We start from the raw sequence: 19,331 nt of genomic DNA on the forward strand, positions 1-19,331 counted from the left end.
TTGCGAGGCAAGTTTAGAAATATAAGCCTCATAAACGTTCACGCCCCTACAGAGGAGACTGCAGAGTCGGAGAAGGATACCTTCTATGAGGCAGTAGAAAGAACCCTCGAAGCCTGTCCCAGATATGATATCAAAATCATACTTGGGGATTTTAACAGCCAAGTAGGGAAGGAGCCCGTATTCAGGCGATACGTTGGCTCCCATAGCTTACACGAAAAAACAAATGATAACGGACTGCGAACTATTCAATTAGCAGGGTCACACGAAATGGTTGTTGGAAGTACCTGGTTTGCGCGGAAAGCGGTCCACAAACATACGTGAGCCTCTCCAGACGGGACCACTTTCAACCAAATTGACCACGTGTTGATCGAACGCCGCCACCTCTCAGCCTTGATGAATGTCAGAACATATAGGGGGGCCAATATAGACTCGGATCACTATCTCGTTGGCATGGCGCTCCGAGCTCGAATAACAATACCACCTAGAATCCCCTTTGAAAATCAGGTGAGAGTGAACACTGAAGCCATCCACAACACAACCCTCCGCGACACCTATAAGAGGGAAATGGATGCCACAATAACCGCAGTCAACAGAGGACCTGGAGATGAAGCATCACCTAATGATCTTCACAACCACCTGAAGAACGTTATCGTGGATACGGCCACAAATATACTTGGCCCCAGCCGCAAAAGGAGTCGGAACGGCTGGTTTGACGATGAATGTAAGCTAGCAACGGAACGGAAGAATGCCGCATACTGAGTAATGTTGCATTCTCAAAGAACGCGGGCACGCGCAGAGACTTATCACGAACTCCGTCGAGCGGAGAAGCGACTTCACAGACGGAAAAAGGAAGCCTGGGAGAACCAACAAGTCTATGAACTAGAAAAGTACAGGGAGCAACCGCACCAGGCGCGGAAGTTTTACCAACAAGTCAGCAGGATGAAGCCTTATACACCACGATGCTCATCCTGCCGAGACAAAGAGGGAAATCTGATTTCCGACAGAATGGGCATATTAGAGCGATGGGTTGAGTACTTTGATGAGCTACTGAACAACCAGAACATCGGCGAGTTGGAGGTCCCGCCAACTGAAGACGACGGACAAATACTGCCACCACAAAGTTTAGGAGAAACAGTACGTGCAATTCATCGGCTAAAAAATCATAAGTCACCAGCCGATGGAATTACAGCCGAATTGGTTAAATATGGAGGCGACCAGTTACACCAAGTGGTTCATCAACTTGTGCTCAAGGTATGGGACAGCGAATCAATGCCTGACGATTGGCAACGACGCATAATCAGTCTCATACATAAAAAGGGAGATATCACACAGCGCAGCAATTATAGAGGTATCACGTTGCTGAGTACCATCTATAAGATATTCTCCACTATCTTGCTAGGCCGGATAGCCCCATACGCCCAGAACATCATTGGCCCATACCAAAGAGGCTTCACTCCAGGCAAATCAGCAACAGATCAGATTTTCCCTCTGCGGCAGGCGATGGAAAAACTGTTGGAATATGGACAACAGTTGCACCATCTGTTCATCGACTTTAAAGCCGCCTATGATAGCATAGCCAGGGTAAAACTGTACACGGCCATGAGAGAATTCGGTATCACGACGAAATTAATAAGACTGACTAGGCTGACCCTGACCAATGTGCGAGGCCAGATAAAAGCAGCAGGATCACTATCAAGACCATTCGACATCAACAACGGTCTACGACAAGGGGATGCGCTATCATGCGTCCTCTTTAACTTGGCCCTCGAGAAAGTGATCCGTGATGCTGAGGTGAATGCAAGAGGTACGCTCCTCTTCAAGTCCAGCCAACTACTGACCTATGCTGACGATATCGACATCATGGGAAGAACCACCCGAGACGTACAAACTGCCTTCATCCAGATCGAGCAGGCGGCAATCGCGGCGAGATCTTGGACTGCACATCAATGAAGGCAAGACAAAATATATGGTGGCAACGTCAGCACCGAAGACGAATCAACCAACAACATCAAACCGCACTGGTCAAACTCAAGCACGAACAAGAATAAGGATAGGAGGATACAACTTTGAGACCGTTGACAATTTCTCCTATCTAGGGTCGAAAATCACAACCGATAACAACTACGATGATGAAATCCGCGCACGGTTGTTGTCAGCCAACAGAGCCTACTTCAGCTTACAAAGACTGTTCCGCTCGAAACGTCTCACCATAGGGTCAAAGCTCTTACTGTACAAGACTATGATCTTGCCAGTCCTCATGTATTCCTCGGAAACTTGGGTTCTTAGCAAGAAAAATTGCGAACTCTTGGCCGCGTTCGAGAGAAGAATCCTCCGAAGAATTTTTGGCCCCCTACATGAGGATGGACGATTCCGTAGCCTACACAATGACGAAATCAATGAGCGATACTATGACCGTCCGGTTGTGGATAAAATCCGGCTCAATAGGTTACGGTGGGCGGGTCACTTAATCCTTATGGATGAAGATGATCCCACCCGGAAAGTCTATAAGGGTAATATCTATGGTAGGAAAAGAAGACGAGGCAGACCCTGCCTAAGATGGAGCGATGGCGTGGGCCAGGACGCCAGACAGCTTTTAGGGATATCGAATTGGTGGACCTCGGCGCAAAACCGGGATGTCTGGAGTTCCTTATTAAGGCAGGCCTAGACCGGATACCGGTTGTTGCGCCGCTGATGATGATGATATTATATACTTTCATACCCACATATCTGGTTGGAGAATTGATATTCATATACAAATGACTAAAAAACTAAAACAAAATAATTATTTCCGACCCCATTCATAAGAACTCATTTCGTTGTGGTATTGACGAATTGATATGTGATGATGACGTCATGCAGGTTGAAGAGTGCACGAAATTCACAAAAAATGGTAAAGTTTCACCCCCTATAACTTTGTTAATAATAATTGAATTTTCTTCAAGCTTGCCCAAATTGTGCATTATGTTCATCATTACACATAAGGGGGGTGCCGGGTAAATTTCCAAAATGTGGCAATATACTATTATTAACTTTATTTGTGCAGATATCGCAACCGAATATATTTTGAGGCCTAGATTTCGTAGAGATGCATCACTGTGATTTTTTTCAGATTTTTCGGTTCGATAGGTTCTGAGAACGAGACCTGTTACACTTTTTGGAGGTCATATTTTGAGCCCTCACTCCCCTATGTTTCACCCAATATCAAATATTGAACCAGTTTCGAAAAGTACTAATCGAGACCTTTCGTTTGATACCCCACATGGCTACATTCTGTGGAAAAAAAATTTACACCTTCCATTGGTATGTATGGGGAACCCCCCCTTAAACTTAATAGAAGATGGCGCCACTTACTGCATGTAAAAGGAACACCAGATTACATACTCTCACCAATTTTCGTGACAATCGGGCTAGCCGTTTCCGAATAAATCGGGTGTGACAGACAGACAGACGGACAGACGGACAGACCGTTCAGGCTGGATGATTCTCCCTTGTGTCCTGAATGTGGTTGCACACCTGAGGACCCGGAGCATGTTATGTTCCACTGTCCACGATTTCTCTCAGAAAGGAGGAGTCTGGAAGACTCCCTGAAAACCACTCTAAGCCCGCAGAACATCGTCGGGGAAATGTTGAAATCGGAGGAAAACTGGTGTGCGGTGAACACCGCCATCAAACGAATACAATAAGAACTGGCAAGAGCGGAGCGCGCAAGGAGGACGCGAAGAACGGAAGGCGTGGTCGCGTAAAGCACAGTCCACCCCGCGAAGTAATGCTTTGCGGCGGTCCCGCGGGGAAGGAAAAAGGAGAAAGTGGGGGTGGTTTTAGTGGGTGAGAATCCCACACGCTGCTGCAACCTGGCGCGGCAGTGTCTTTCTAAGATTTCCACCTCCATCCATAAAAAAAAAAAAAAAAAAAGACGGACAGACCGACACCGTCCACTGAGCTATCCGGACACGGATTTGTACAAAGCCAGAGTACAAGTTCAACGGTTTAGCGAGGAACATTACCTGTTGAAGCGTTGACTTATTGGCGCAGAAGATGGGATACACTGCCGAAAGGTTGCCCTAGTTAATCTCAAAGTCTTAGTTGAAGGGTAACCTTAGCAAAATAAATTACCCCCATGCAGTTCATCAAAGGGCATGGCGGTTATAGGAACTATTTAAATCGTATCGGATGTGGCAACAGTCCTCCTTGTGAAACATGCGCGGATGCTTCAAGGGCAAAATGCACCTCTTGTTCCATAACTTAAGGAAGGGGCTAATTGTTTAAGGGTGGGAGAATTTATGGCTCTCATCCGCCCCGTAAAGCGATGCCCTACGGCAGGGGCAGTCTAAAAGGAACGTTACTTCGTAATGTCTGACAATGATTCCTCAGGGAGTTCACGCTAAAAAGTTTCTTACTTAAAACCCCAGAAATTATTTCCGCTAAAAAAATACGAAGCATATAAATCAGTAATGAAATTGCACATTTACAAACTCTTTAAAACAAGGGAGGCAAGGGTTGCGTTTAGATCGTCAGTCGTGATATTACGGTAGTTGGGTTCATATCTGCGTACCTTGCGTACGCCATTGGAACGTTTCGTCTTGGTCTTTTCGGTCACTAGATTTGACCTCCACAAACTTTTCCCAATGGGAGTGCATACCTAACAGGCAAAGTTTACCTTAATGATTAGGAAATATCTAGCTGCAGGTAACAGGCCGAGTGTAGACAATGACCAAACTAAATATGTGGTGTATGTAGTGGTGAAAAAGCTCGGCAGCAACGTTTGGAATTGTTATGAAACAATGTCTGCGAGGGCCCACTACTGCCCCAGGAAAGATGAAGATTATAAACAAATCGCGCAATCTGAGTAATTGTATTGGGATCTTTGAAAGGGACTTAAGCAAGACACACAGAATAGCCAGACCTTGTGTTTTGAGGTAAATATGAACACGTGCGATACTGCTTACAAAAAAAATCGTATCACGTGCACACAGTTTTTGTCAAATATAATATTCAGGTTACGAAAGAAATAGGAAGATGGACTGATTAGCAATACGTTTTATTAATACCTGTGGTTACTTGCCAGGAACTAAAAAAGAATTGCATTAGGGATAACAGAGCTTCCATATTGAACAGAATTTCAAACGGAGCTCCCAAGCTGGTAGGATAGAGCCGGATTGCTCATTAGCACTTTTGAAGCATACGTGATAGAAGGAATGTTTTCTGCCCATTGGTAAAAAAAGATGATGATACCAAACCGCAAGTATTTAGTATTTTTCTCATATCGCTTTGTTGATTTAATATACAATCATCGGGGCCTACCTACTGTACTGTACCGTTGAGCGTAGTGACGCTGAATTATGGCTTCAATTCGGCTGAAAGCTCTGGAACCTGAGGGAAAAGTGTACATTATGATGGTGGGAGTGCCTCAAGGTTCCGTATCAGAACCTCTTTTGTGATATATGATGAAACGCTTCCTAAATTTCAAATGCCAGAAGAAGCAAAAATAGTCAGTTCTGTAGATGATTTGGCAGTTTCGAAGCAAAGTCGTCGAATTGCACACAATGGAATCAAAGAAGCCATGTAATTATGTTTACAAACAGATTAATTGGATTTGCCGGATGAGAATGCAAAGGCGAACTTTATCCCCAACCGTACGAAAAACTGCACTACCAATATGTGGGTACCACCAAGCCCTCTGGAAATCGAAGGAATGAGATTGAATTGTAGGTTTCACTTCGATTATGCACAGAGATAGCAGCATAACATATCAATTCTAAGAGAAAGAAAGATGAAGTTAAGGTTATTATTAAATTTATCGACGAAATTAACAATTGTTTGCGATTTGATAATACACCATGTACCAGCAGCGTCTATGTTGATGGTTTTGCGGCATGCAGATCACTTCGCTTCACCCCTTTCCTGTATCGAGCTAATGGAAAACCTATTTGCTTGTATACAGCATTTTTCATTTTCCCACTATTCAGCATTTCTTAATACCTCCAGTGCGCACTTTACTAATTCCTAAATCCCATCCAAACTCAACTGCATAAAAACATTATTTTACCATGAATATGCCGTTCTAGATGATTACTTTCATTCCAAAATCCTATTACCATAAAATCCCCCCTTAACCATAAAACCTATTTAACCATTTACATATATTTTTAAATATCTAAATCTTCACTGACTTCCTACCGCCTTCCGCCCCATAAATTGCATTGCTCGGACATCTGCGTGCCCATGTTCATATGCCATTTTGCATTTTTACCTAGGGGTCGGTGCAGGCAATTGCGAGACATTTATTAGGTAATGTATTCGTGTGAAACAACTGAACGCATGCAGGCTGGAATTTTTGTTGTACGTGCAATGCAAATTTTCGGGTTACTGTTTGAAAAAGGTACCCCTAATGAATTTATTTGTTTCTTGCAGGCGATCGGGAAAAACTCGGTTGAGGCGGAAAAGAGGGAGATAACGAGTTAGGGATAAGGAATGGCTGATTAGTGATGGAGCCTTTTGATTTGGACTTTCAGATTATTGATCGAGTCTTCCCAATATCGAGTGCCTCGACATTGAGCTGTTTTATATATGGTTTACGAAGTATAAGGTTATTCAAAGAAAATTATGGGTATTCCAATCCAAATCGAGGAAAATATGAGAAGTTTAGATCAAACTGACCAATTTCTGGTAGTGGCAAGATCAGATGGTACATTTCCCTCAGCGTTGAACCGCCGTTGCCATTCAAATAAATCTGAAATTTCTCGTACTACATCGCTTGGAGTGGCATCAAATTATGTGTAATGCAGACAAGTGGAATTTAATTGTTTGCGGTAACGGTCTTTCCAAACGTCTGTCTGTCCGTTTCTCTATGTGTCTATCCCTCACACCCGATTTACTCGGAAACGACTAAGGCTATTATCATGATTTCGTCTGTGAATCCCTTTACATACAGCGCGGCGCCATTTTGTATTGTGTTTAACATGTGAAGGCGGGACTCAAAACTATTTTCACACAATGTGGTCATGTAATTAGTATTTTCCGAAATTGATCCTATTTCTGATATTGGGTGAAGCATAGCGGAGAGAGGGCTCAAAATATACTCCAAAAAGTGTTACAGGTTCCGTTCTCAGAACTTATCCAAAATCTGAAAAAATTACAATGGTACACCTATACAAAAGCCTCAAAATACATCCCGTCCCCTTCCCAATATCTACTAAAATAAAATTAATAATAGCATATTACCATATTTTAGAAATTTACCCGAAAACCCCCTTAAGTTCATGTTAAAGGTACAATGGTGTCATCATAAGTAATAATGGTACACATAATTTTGGAACTATTATAAACAAAGTTATAGAAGGTCAAAATTTTGAATCCCACCTGTACCGTGTAAGACGTCGTGATCATATAAAACGACAAACGACAAAAACCATTTGTTTCATATATTTAAAGATACGAACCATTCGGACGTCTTGATTCAATTAACAACACATTAACCACTCAACTTATCATTAGCCCAGCCAGATTGGCCGATTTTATTTAAAAATTTACATTTTCATCAGTCATGTGTGTGTCTAGACGATCAGTTTGCCATAATTTTGTCATTTTGACTGACGCCAGACTGATAAATTACAGATCGTCTAAGGTCAGCCATATGAACGGCGGAGTTCAATATATCAAGGAATATTTCGAACTTTTAGCTAAGTACGAATGAAGAAAAGGGAATAGGAAATTTCTTACACACGTCAAAAAGTACAAATTGAAAGTGAGACAGTGCTCATTTTGCCAACTACCCAACTTGGTAGCCGAAAAATATCACCTGATATCTGCTAAAATCAGTCTGCTAAAGTCGTCTTCATTGCTCTTTAGTGGATTGTGTAAAAATAATGCATTATTAAATCAGTCTGCCCGTCTGTCGCACGCATTTTTCGCGGAAACAGCAGACATTTGAGATGCAATTTGGTAGATATAGTATGCAGTCTGTGAAATCCCAAGCATGAGATGAAAGGCACGATTTTTGCGCAGTTTAAGGTGGTCCTGTACAACCGAAAAGGTTATGTACATTTTTAACAAATATAGCCGTTTAGAATATCAAACGAAAAGTCTAGACTACTGCTTTACAAAACCGGCCTCTGATTTGAAAAATAGGGAAAAAATCATGATAATGCCTCAAAGTAAAATCTAGACTTCAAAATGCCGAACGCTTTTCAGATAAATTAGTTGTTAGTATACGTATTTACCATATTTTCGAATTTTACTGCAAAGCCTCCCTTTAATTCATCGTAGGATAACAAATTTTCGTAAAATCTAAAACATATTGCGGAGGATTTCCGTATATTTGGTAAATAATGTTCAATTCTTACGTTGACGTGTTTGCAGAACAAATTACTTGTGGCTCCTAAAGAATAGTGTACAACTGAATTTTCACCTTAAGGTTCCTCATATAAAGTCTTCCATGCATGAAGCAGCCAGTTTCCAGCTTCCCGATTTGTTTTTATTATTATTTCATATTTATTTTTTTGCTGTCACTAATTTCATTCGGATTACTATTTTATTTATTTATTTTCGTTAGTTTTATTTATTTATCTTTATTTTTTTTCCATTTCCAGTTTCGTTCGTATGTTAATGTAACCTCATGCGACATTCTGTGTTCGTATTTCGGATCCTGACACAATTTCGCACACAGGTTTGAGGAGTCCCGACATTTTTTTAATTGTCATAAGAGCAACTGAACACCACATCACACTCCCGAGCCTGGTTAACACACACGCGCTATGTTTTTAGGTTTTGGGTTAGTTCAGCCCCCTTGCTTGGTTCGAAATTACATCAGTCATAACAATCGGAATTCAAACTTCTTGGAGAATAAGAAAATCAAACAGCTTTCCGAGTAATTCATGCTAGTCAAAAAAGTCACGTCACTAAATCGTTAGTTGATCAACGCTACTGTTTTGAGTTTAGCTCCTTAGGCTTAACTCAAGTAGTAAGAATGTATTAATTGCATGAACTGATATCACTTGGTAATATAATCAATATTCTATGTCTATTCTTCCGTTCTGTGTATTCTTCTAACCATGCCACGTTGGCCAGACGTAGCATCTACCAGATACGGCACACCGAGCTGCCTTCGACGAGGGAAAGAAATGAAAATGACAGTCGTATAAGGAAAGCAGCTTTGCGGTCCTGGGAAGAATTAATGGTAAGGATTTTTCAACAGTCGAGTCTTCCGATTGCCCATGTCTATAGAACATATTATAAAACTTTAAACACTTTACTTCTCGAAATTTTGTTGATCGAAACGGAACACACCTTTAAAATAACTTTCCGTATTTTTATTCTTTGGGGTCATTGATAAGTTGATTGTAAAAAACTATGTTTACCTGCCAGCTACACAATAATTAATACTTTCAAAGTCCCCTACTTATTTCTCAAGCTGCATTCATGTGGATTAATATGTAGTATTATGTCTAATAACATCCTTTGAAAATTAGTTCTTTTAAAAAAAAGATCACAAAATCCCTTAACTTTAAATGAGGATGATACTCCTGAAATTATCTTTTTATGGAATGAAAAAATGAAAACCTTGTTGTGAGTTCATGTCACAGCGATTCTTTGCTTATTTAGATATTTTTAATTTACTTATGTACTTCTAAATTGTTTATCTTTTGCCTGAGTAAGAATATCTTTCAGCACAATTTGGTGAAATTGCTGAAAAAAAATTCGGTGGATAACAAGAAAGGCATGGCTCCAATACAAGAACACAAATATTTTGGCTCTTTTAAGGATAAGAGCTAAGATATTTTCAAAATTCAAGTATATCCCACATCAATTTCAGGTTCTGATAGAAACAATTATGCGATTAGATCGAAACACGGAAACACAGTTTGAAAATAATAAAAATAAATTTTAACATTAAAATAGAAACGCCTTTAAAAATACAATCAAATAAAACGCACACTAAACACGTCAAGCACACTCATCCCCACTATCTCATAGACATGAGAAAACAAACAGCTTTGTTTTATGCGTTTGCAATGTATAAACAAACAGGACATAGATTTGCCTAAGTAGTAGCGCTTTAAAAACAATGAGCAGTAAATGAGATAAACGAGTATAAAAATAGGATAAATAAAATACTGCAAATCAAAAGTAAGACGTAAATTAAATTGGTAAAATTATTTATAAAAATTAGGAAACATAAACATAAAGATAAAAACGAAATTAATTAAATAGTAATTAAAAATGTGCAGACGTACCAAAGAGGGTAAATAGAGCATCAGGCGTGACCATCTACAGAAAAGAGAAATAGAAGATCAGTTAGCAGAATTATAATCTTTCTTTTTTGATTGGTTGTATTTTTTAGTTATTATATTTTTTCTAGATTCTTTGAATTCAACACTAATGGAAACTAATAAAAAACGTAAGGGTTTACTGGAAAACTGTAGAAACGGGAAGGAAATCCAAATGAATAACTAACTTTTTGGGGTTTCAAATAAATGTTTTCGGAAAATAAATATGTCTCTCTCTTTGTTTCTCTGCTTTTGTCTATTAAATACTTTCTTCTGTGAGGACTTCTCCGAATATCATATCACAGACAATCTAGTGAACATTTGTTATCATCACTGAAGTAATTTTCTTTTCGCATAGAAAGTTTATTTTCGTTTTGTTTCCAAGTTTCGGAAGATACGAAAAATTAAATTAAATTGGGATGAAATGAAAAAGAAACGTAAAACATTATTGGGAAGAAAACTTTAGATAGGCATCTGTACACATTTTGGACTGTTGGCGTCATCTCTCCATCTGTTATCTTTCTCGGAGATTTAAAGAGGATTTTGGCGCTGTGTTTCGCCTCTTTTATCTAGTGACAAATTTAATGGGATAGATAACAGATAATGAATAGAGCTTTTGCAATGCGCGCGTTCAGAAATGTGTGTAAGAGAGAAATATCTCTAACATGAATCTTGTGTCTTTTGTATTCTGTTTCCTTGCGGAGCTAAATAAGTCTGAGACTATTGGCTTTCATATTTGCTAGGGCAACAGGTATAGAGAAAATTGATACTGATCTGAAGAAAATGAGAGTTTTGTGTTCTGATGCAACGTTTTCATGGTATTGTTGCCGATGAGTAGCTATTAGTACAGAAATATCACCGACAGGGTAGGCAGGTTTTCCAGGACAAGCTTAGTCGATTTTTATATGTACAGATTCTAACCACCCATCAGAGCAGTTTAGGCTCTAAATCTCTGTGAAATCAGAATTGAAGTGATGATCAATCAGCGCATTATATTAATCCATCTTTCTGGTACAGTTTACATAGGCAATTGCAATTAAATGCGTGTATCCATATGACAACTGCCCATCATTAAAATGCATCAAGCAAATCGAAAGTATTCTTAATATGCTCCCCGCCACAAAAAGAGCACATGTCCTTCCAAAAATAATTGGATTTTGAAGATCCCACTTGTAGAGCCCAGCCGCCAGCGGCTTTATTTTCAGGGAGTTGTAGACCATACCGACGCGACATCATTGCCGGTTTAGGTAGATTGCAATGCATGAATGAATCGTCACTTTTCCGCAAGGTATGACCTATGCCTTGCCAATGTGGTGGAGGATTGCTTCTAATGAATGGAAGGAGCTCTGGTATACTGAAGGACGATTGGGGCACAATACATCTAACTGCAGCAGCATTTGTTTGGGGGTTGTTTTAGAGCAACTTGAAACAAGTCAATGCAATTCAAGTTTTGATATAATGCAGGTGTTGGAGACAATTTTTCTCCAATTCTAACCCTTGCTTTCCCTCCAATTTGGGTAATTGTCAACTCTCGAGTAGATGACAACTGACGCAGCCATTAGGGCTAAGAGTAATTGATGTCAAAATGAAATAATACGGATAAAACGAAGCTTTCAAATGGTTTATTGCCGTATTTTGTGTGTGCGACCCAAAGTGCGATACCTACTAGAAGGCGCAAATATGCGCGGATTGAGCTAATAAATACATTTATTAGCCTTGATTGGATTTTTTCTTTCAATAGCGTTGAAAAGTAGTTTTCAATATCGTCAGAAATATTCTATTCCTTCTGGTGGGAAAGGCAGAAATCAATATTACTCATCCATGGTCTATTTGAGTGCTTGTGGATGCATGAAATATGGCTGTGGACCTAATGAAAGTCGCAGCCAGTCCAAGGTTGCCTACTGGCAACAAATAAAACGCATATTAGTCCTGAGTGATTGAAGAAGATAATCGATTGGTAGTACTACGGTACGAGCCCAAAGAGTATGTAGTCACAACGCAAAGATCGATACTAGGTCCGTCTCGGAAGATGGCATGATTGTTAGGTTTGTTTAGGACTGAGCTGTTTTTGTCATCGCAAAACAATGAACGGAAGATGTAAAGATGATGAAGTTCCGGGCGCAGAAAGCCGAATAGATGACAGAAAATGAGGTATGGGACATACGGTTACCTCGAATTCAGTCTTCGAATATTTGATGAGATATACGACTCAACATTGAGCTTTAGGAAGCTTCCTAATTTACCTCTAGAAAGGCGGCCAATACCATTACGGCATTTGCAAGAACGATGTAGATTGTCGGTGGGCCGAAATATAACAGGAAATCGACCAAAGTCGAAGTTAAATAATCTATATCGCTGTATGCGCAGCAGCATGTGATAACGAAAAGAAGATATAATTAGTTTTACCATTTGACGGTTTTAAAGGTTTGTTTTTATAATTAATACTAGTGACGGTCAGGTGTTACAGAGGTTATATCTGAGAAGGCGAATAGAGACATCTACAATGACTGCAGAATATAGACGGGCGGCAAAAAAGGGTCACTTGAAGCGCATATGTCAGTCAGTCTCTAAATATTGATGGGAGCACAAACTTATCTCTAATGTGAGAGAAACTTTTGAGCAGAGCCATGTTCCAATGAACCGACATCCTGTCTAAGATACTGATGCTATTACATATATGTAGATAACATCTGCATTACTTTGGAATGAATGAAGACCAATATATACTTCCACGCCTATTAAACGACCTTCGTACGGAAATGAGATTTCTGGACGGGGATGGTTGTTTCCATATACAAAGAGTTCAGTTTGAAGTCACATCTCCTCTCGATTTGCTGTCAAATATAATATACAGGGGAATGAGCAGCTCCACGGACTGACCAGGGACTCTTGACATCTCCTCGTTCAACGGAATCAGTAGCGTTGACACCTGCGAAGGACTGAATTTTCTCGGACCATTCACTCAGAGCTGCTGACTCCAGAAGGCTCAACATCTGCGCTCTGGAAGATCTAGATCTGGCCCTCCTCCGACAATAGCCGAACATAACAGCTTTTGGGCCAGAAGTATACTTTCGTATACAGGACTACGGAGGATTGCACGGGACCCTGCTTTATAGGGGACCATGACGTCAAACATAACATACCCTGCATTTCGCATTTTCCAAGTTGCCAAGAGGAGGTAAAGCCCCTTTGCGATTGCCCAGCTGTAGATAAAGGCAGGCTGTGAACACTGGGTAAACTGTGCTTTGGGGACCAGTTGAGTCTAGCTCAAGCTTCAAGGCTGAGAGAAAGAGAAAGCATGTTCATAAAGTGTAGTTTGTGCTATTCAGTCAGTCTCTGTAAGTGCAAAAATACGTGATCAAATTTTTTAAGGAAGCAAGAACAAGAAATGCTGGAAGAACCCTAATCATGAGGTACGGTAGGGAGCTGTAACCACCCGGGCCAGCTCAGACGCCTGTGGTAGGCAGACATGGATAGACACCAATGAAGCTCAGGAATATGGAAATTTTCTGAAAGCTTGGCTTATTGCCAACAACGTTATTAGCATTGTAAATCGCGTAAAAGAGCTTCGCGCAGCTTTAAAGTGGTATTCAACTGCCTTCCCACTTGTATTTATTGTTTCGGCGTCATAATATCCAACATGGTCATACTGTCTCTTCGTATTCTTAAGGAAGAACTTATTTATTTATAAGGAGTTCTGTATCCAGACGAAATTGATAGATTCAACCATTCACTGTTTTGTACTAGAATCGACGTATGAACACTTGTCCTGATAATAACCCTGCCATTCTAATTTCTCGCACGATCGAAAGCCAATCTTCTGTTAGGTTGATAATATATGTTATTTTTTCGCAGAAGTTAAGCGAAAATCTAACATGATCAGAATTAAAATTTCACCCTGAGCGTGTTTTAGTTAGACGTTTTTTAACTTTAGTGTGCAGAAGTTGGAAGTTGTTATTACTATCAATTAACTGTTGGAAATTTTAATGGTGAAAGTGATTGCTCAGAAGAAGTTTAGACTTATTTGACAGGCATTTGAAGAAGCAGCTTTTTTAAAGTTGTTTATTTAATTCTCGTTTAGGTGGAAAATAAGTTTGCAATGGGAAAAAGAGAGACACATGAGGATAGAGGACAAACAACACAAAACAAATAAAATAAATATGTATATATAAACAAGATATGCTGGCTTATGAAATCAACGGGAAGACATTGAATGTTAAGAAAACTCAAAATAAAAATATTGAAAGTAAATGAAAGAAATCTTGTTTGTGAAAAAAAATTTAAAAAGTATCAGAGCATAGTTTGGATTTATTTCTGAAGGAATTTTTTGTTGTTTCTTTTTAAGCTAAGGAAGTTTTTATGAATAATGCGGCTGTGAAAGAAATGTATAAGATTTTTTCTTGTTTGCAAAGGAGATTGATTAGGGAGAGAAAAATATTTATCAAAACAAACAAAAGGCCAAACAGATGAAAAGACTTTCGTCCTATTTCAATAAGAAAAAAAACTTCAAACAATTGTTAATAATGATGATTCGAAAGAAGGAAAAATGAAAAAAAACGATACTTAAGTATAACACTTTTAAGGATCATTCAGCAAAAAAAGAAATGATCCCCAAAAAAACATAGTCTCCGCTTCACTGGTCGGATATTGGGAAGACACAACCAATGAATGAGATATATGCATGTGGAAGGAAATGATTGTGTTATATGATGTTTGTTACTATTTACCTCCTCATTCAAGTTCGAAACCAGTAGTACATTGGATAGTCCTCGCAGGGCAGGCGTTGCCGTTCCTAAAGCACCTGTATTGGCTAGAGCGAAAGCTCCTAAGCTAGGTATGCCGCTGTTGTAGGCACCAGTTAGCGGGGCACCGATGCCTAACGCGAATGGCGGCAGAACGCTGGGAGCACCTAGTCCATTTACTGCAAGAGAATAATAAAATTAAAAATGCAGGATCGCCTTAATTTGTATGAGGACAATATTCCAATAAGCCAATGAGACTTTAAATTGGAGAAAATTCTAAAAATAACAAAATATTAAATTATCTTTATAATATTCAGATTGTTTTTTCAACTAAAAACAAAAAATGCAAATATTAATTGGAAAAAAAATACTTCCAGAAAACATAAATGACATAAATAACGACGTTCATTCTCCTTAGAGTTGAAAAAAATGTGACCAATATATTTAATTAAACGAAACTAAAATAAACAATAAATAAAAAACTCAAAAGTTACCTAGCCTATCACCTGTTAATGCCGGACGTTGTCTAGCAGCTATTAAAAGTAAATCATTGGTGTTCACAAGACCTCCCGCGCCTGGTATAATGTCAGCTCCAGGTTCGCCAGGTGGTAATGAGGGATTTGTGTAATCTCTTGACTTATCATTATTGTATTTCACATTTAAAGCTGTCAGTTTACTGTTATCAATTCGCAATGTACAACAGCCATTGTAGATATTTTGTCCATCTAATATAGCCTTGGCATGTTGTGCCGTTTGTGAATCAGGATATTGTATGAGAGCCTGGAAAGAAAAGCAGGAAATTAGTTTTGTGTATTATGTCGTGTACAACTAAAAGTTATTCAATGTGAAACTTCTTATACTACATTCTTAATTAGCTAAAAGATATTCCGTGATTATAAAATTAAAACAGTTTATGAAGTATAGAGCATTGGCACATGGTCATTTTATTTTTCTTGTTTGATCTTCAATGAGACTGTGCTTTTTTTTATCATCACATTTAATGCTGTGCAAATGACAAGCCTACAGCACCAGGATGACACAAAGACGATCCCAAACATCCATAACGGCCCGAGATTCGAACCCAGGGTAACGAGATGAAGAGGCTGACCCTCGCTCACACAGTCCATCGCACCGTCAATTCAGTGAAGCATGAGTTATAATTAGATTATTAGAAATGGTATCAAAGTTCGTGAGAAGAGGATGTCTATAAGTTGGCTCTTGGTATATTTACATCACTAAAAGTAATTCCGGTAATTACGCCGCCATGATTTATCGTATACATATTGTATTTCACACCTTCATTCAACTAATCATTCACGGACCCCGCCATGTTATTGACATAGCATGATGATTCCAAGCCTACATAAAGGAGGATGGTTTGAGGCATCTTGCTTAGTAAAACAAAAATATTGAGAACGAGCACAGTGCAAAATGGACAAGGGTTTTTAACGCATGGACGACGTCAGGGCGTTAATAAATTAGTCCAAGCAAAACACCGTTTCGAAATTCGATGGCATGGTGTGGTGCCAAAAGAAGCGAACGCTGTTAAAATAGCTATAAACTCCTCTATTTTGGCAGCCCACAAACTCAATACGGTGTCGACATTGCCATCTCAGAGGGTTTTCGTGACACCATTAATGAAGTGACGCGATTTAAGACCGGCTGATGAAGCTCACTATTATATCAGCCGATCGCACGGTTCATTTCTTCACCGCATAAGCACCACAAACAGGTCGACCCAATGCCGGGGAGGAACTTCTTGACACAAAGACCTGAAACGCGCCTACCGATGACTATATCGTCATTGCGGACGGTCTTAATGGTCAAATCGGTGAAAAGGCAGACAGGCAGCAACATGTCTTATTGGGAAAAAGGGTTTGAAGGATAAAATGAGGGTGGCGAGCGTGTAGTCGATTCTGCGGACACTCACGACCTAACACTTGCCAATACATGATTTTTCAAACGACTGTCCCATCTTCTAACATTTTATAGTGGGATCGGTACAACACAAGTCGATCATATCATCATAAGATGGAGGCATTGTATCACTGACTCCAGAGCCGTTTCCTATGAGCTGGTCGCAAATAAAGCGTTGGCGATTTTATGAGAAAAGAGAACAAGTCGGGAAACCGGAAGGTGGACGTTTCAGGTATGAACGATTTTGTGTATTTCTTGTATAAAGACATCTCGGCGTGAATTTGTCCGAGTAGTACGTAGCGCGTAATATATGCATACATTATATGGGAATATTTACTTTGGGGTGATATTGATATGAATCATGAGTCATGAATTTGCAAAGAAGCAACAACTTTGACTTATTAGAACTTTGTTAGTAATAGTGCCATTTGCACCAAAGTTGGTAGGATCATGCTCTATATTACAGCCTACATTGATATTTCGTGGTGCTAAGATGAACTTAAAGGGGGTTTTGCAGCCAATTACTAAAAAGTATAGTAATAAACTATAATTAACTTTATTTGAATAGATATCGGTGTGGAGGGAGCCTAGATACCATATAGTGGTAACCTTTTGTTTTTTTTTTTGCAGATTTTTCGGTTGGGTAGTTTCTGACGATGGGTTCATTAAAAAATGATCACTTTCGACCCTCCGCATTCCCCAGCTTTCCAACAAATGTCAAAACACTGAAAAGTACCAATTCAGACGTTTTATTTGATACCCCACATGACTATATTTCCACCAAATTTGATGTCAATCGCTATAACCGTCTCCGAGTAATGTGTGTGACAGACAGACAGTAATCCGATTTTAATAAGGTTAGGTTTGGTTTGGTCGGATGTCCGGACAGTTGAGCGGCTAGAGGGCAAGGATGTTGTGCGGAAGGTGGCAGTTAAAATCTCGCTGGTGACAGTGGAATTTGTATCGTGATTTGACGTCGGATACCAGTCGACTCAGTTGTGAATGAGTACCTGAGGCAAATCAGGATAATAATCTCGGGCGAGCGCAATGCTGACCATAGTGCTTCCTGCTGTAGGTACCGTTACGGCCTTGAATGAAGTGCTCTAATACACTTCAAGGCCCTGATTTTGTGCCAACAATTATTAGTATTACCATCACCATGCATTTCCACCAGCTAAAACATATTTTTCCTTTTTTTTATAACTAAACTACGAAAATCGATCACTGGAGACGGTTGAGCGCCAATCGTTACCCGGATTCAATTCTCGATCATGAACTTTCGTGTTCATCTTGTGCTGTCTCACTGCTGTAGGCTTAGTACACATTAGCACAGTGTTGGATCTCGTTGAAAACTGAGAGTGCGTGGATGCTATGTAGTCCACAAAAGAGTCCACAGGTGGGATGACTCGATTACTACTCTATTGGCGGATTGCTGATACCAATCAAAATTATACTCGCATCCGACACAGTTTGCATGGCGAGAGTTCTAACGTTAGTGCGATATTTGCAAATGTGTAGTATGAGAAACTGCTGCTATTAGGTGAGTATATTATGACAAATTATTATGACCCAGCGAAATAGAAATGAGTTGGAGAAAAGGCGGTAGAAAGTTCAAAAGAACTCCGTTGAAATCAGCAAAAAAGAAAAAGTACTTGAAAGATAGTAAGGATATGGCTAACTTAAGCGAGGGATAGGTACGGTGGACATTGTCCTAAAATTTTCTCCGCCTTTACTGGGTGAAATATCTATGTCACCCGTGACTGATCTCGCAAAATGTTTAGATTCCGTATCAAATCTAAGTAATTAAGTGCCGAAAGGTGAAAAGGACATATTTCCCCATTGCGTGATGAATAAACTGGGCGAGTTTCATATCATACAATCAGCCCCATAGTGAAGAAAATTTAGAGAAGAATTTCAAAATAAGTCGGGAAACCGGAAGCTGGCCGCTTCAGGTATGAAAGGTTTTGTTTGTTTCTTCTGTGAGTATATTTGAGTGTAAAACTATCCCATTTGTATGTATGGTAGCCCGTTAGATATATGCATTTAGTATGTCAGATTTATTATTTCGGGTTGTAAATTTACACGGTAAAGACAACTTTGAGCTACTGTAACTTTGTTACTAATAGTATGATTTTGATCAAACTTGGAGATAATAAGCTTCATATCATATTTTATATTACTACCAACTTTTATAACTCTGGGATAGACTTAAGGGGGCTTTTACTCAATTTTCCCAAAAATATGGTAACTTAATTTGAACAGATATCAATATGGAGAGTATTTTGAGGCCTGGGCACCATATAGAGGCAGCTTCATGTTTTTTTCAAATTTTTCGATTGGGTAGTTTCTGAGAATGGGTCCGTTAAAGAAATCATCTCTTTCCACCCCTCCCACTCCCACAACTCTC

The 19,331-nt window shown here is 39.5% G+C and overlaps 1 protein-coding gene across 9 annotated transcripts in view; it reads right to left on the reverse strand.

Annotated features, from left to right (window-relative positions):
* The window catches only part of LOC119651223 (polypyrimidine tract-binding protein 1), a 602,545-nt gene that overhangs the window by 64,381 nt on the left and 518,833 nt on the right, over window positions 1–19,331 (reverse strand). For 8 of the 9 annotated variants that reach the window (XM_038054678.1, XM_038054685.1, XM_038054683.1 and 5 more), the window contains 3 exons: window positions 15,502–15,787; window positions 14,993–15,186; window positions 10,233–10,266 (listed from right to left, as the gene is read on the reverse strand). In XM_038054678.1, the coding sequence (XP_037910606.1) occupies window positions 10,233–10,266; window positions 14,993–15,186; window positions 15,502–15,787 (514 nt within the window). The remainder of the gene's footprint in view (window positions 1–10,232; window positions 10,267–14,992; window positions 15,187–15,501; window positions 15,788–19,331) is intronic. The other variant, XM_038054679.1, reaches the window with a different exon arrangement.

The sequence above is a fragment of the Hermetia illucens genome, chromosome 3 (genome assembly GCF_905115235.1).
Source record: "Hermetia illucens chromosome 3, iHerIll2.2.curated.20191125, whole genome shotgun sequence".
Classification (NCBI taxonomy): Eukaryota; Metazoa; Arthropoda; class Insecta; order Diptera; family Stratiomyidae; genus Hermetia; species Hermetia illucens.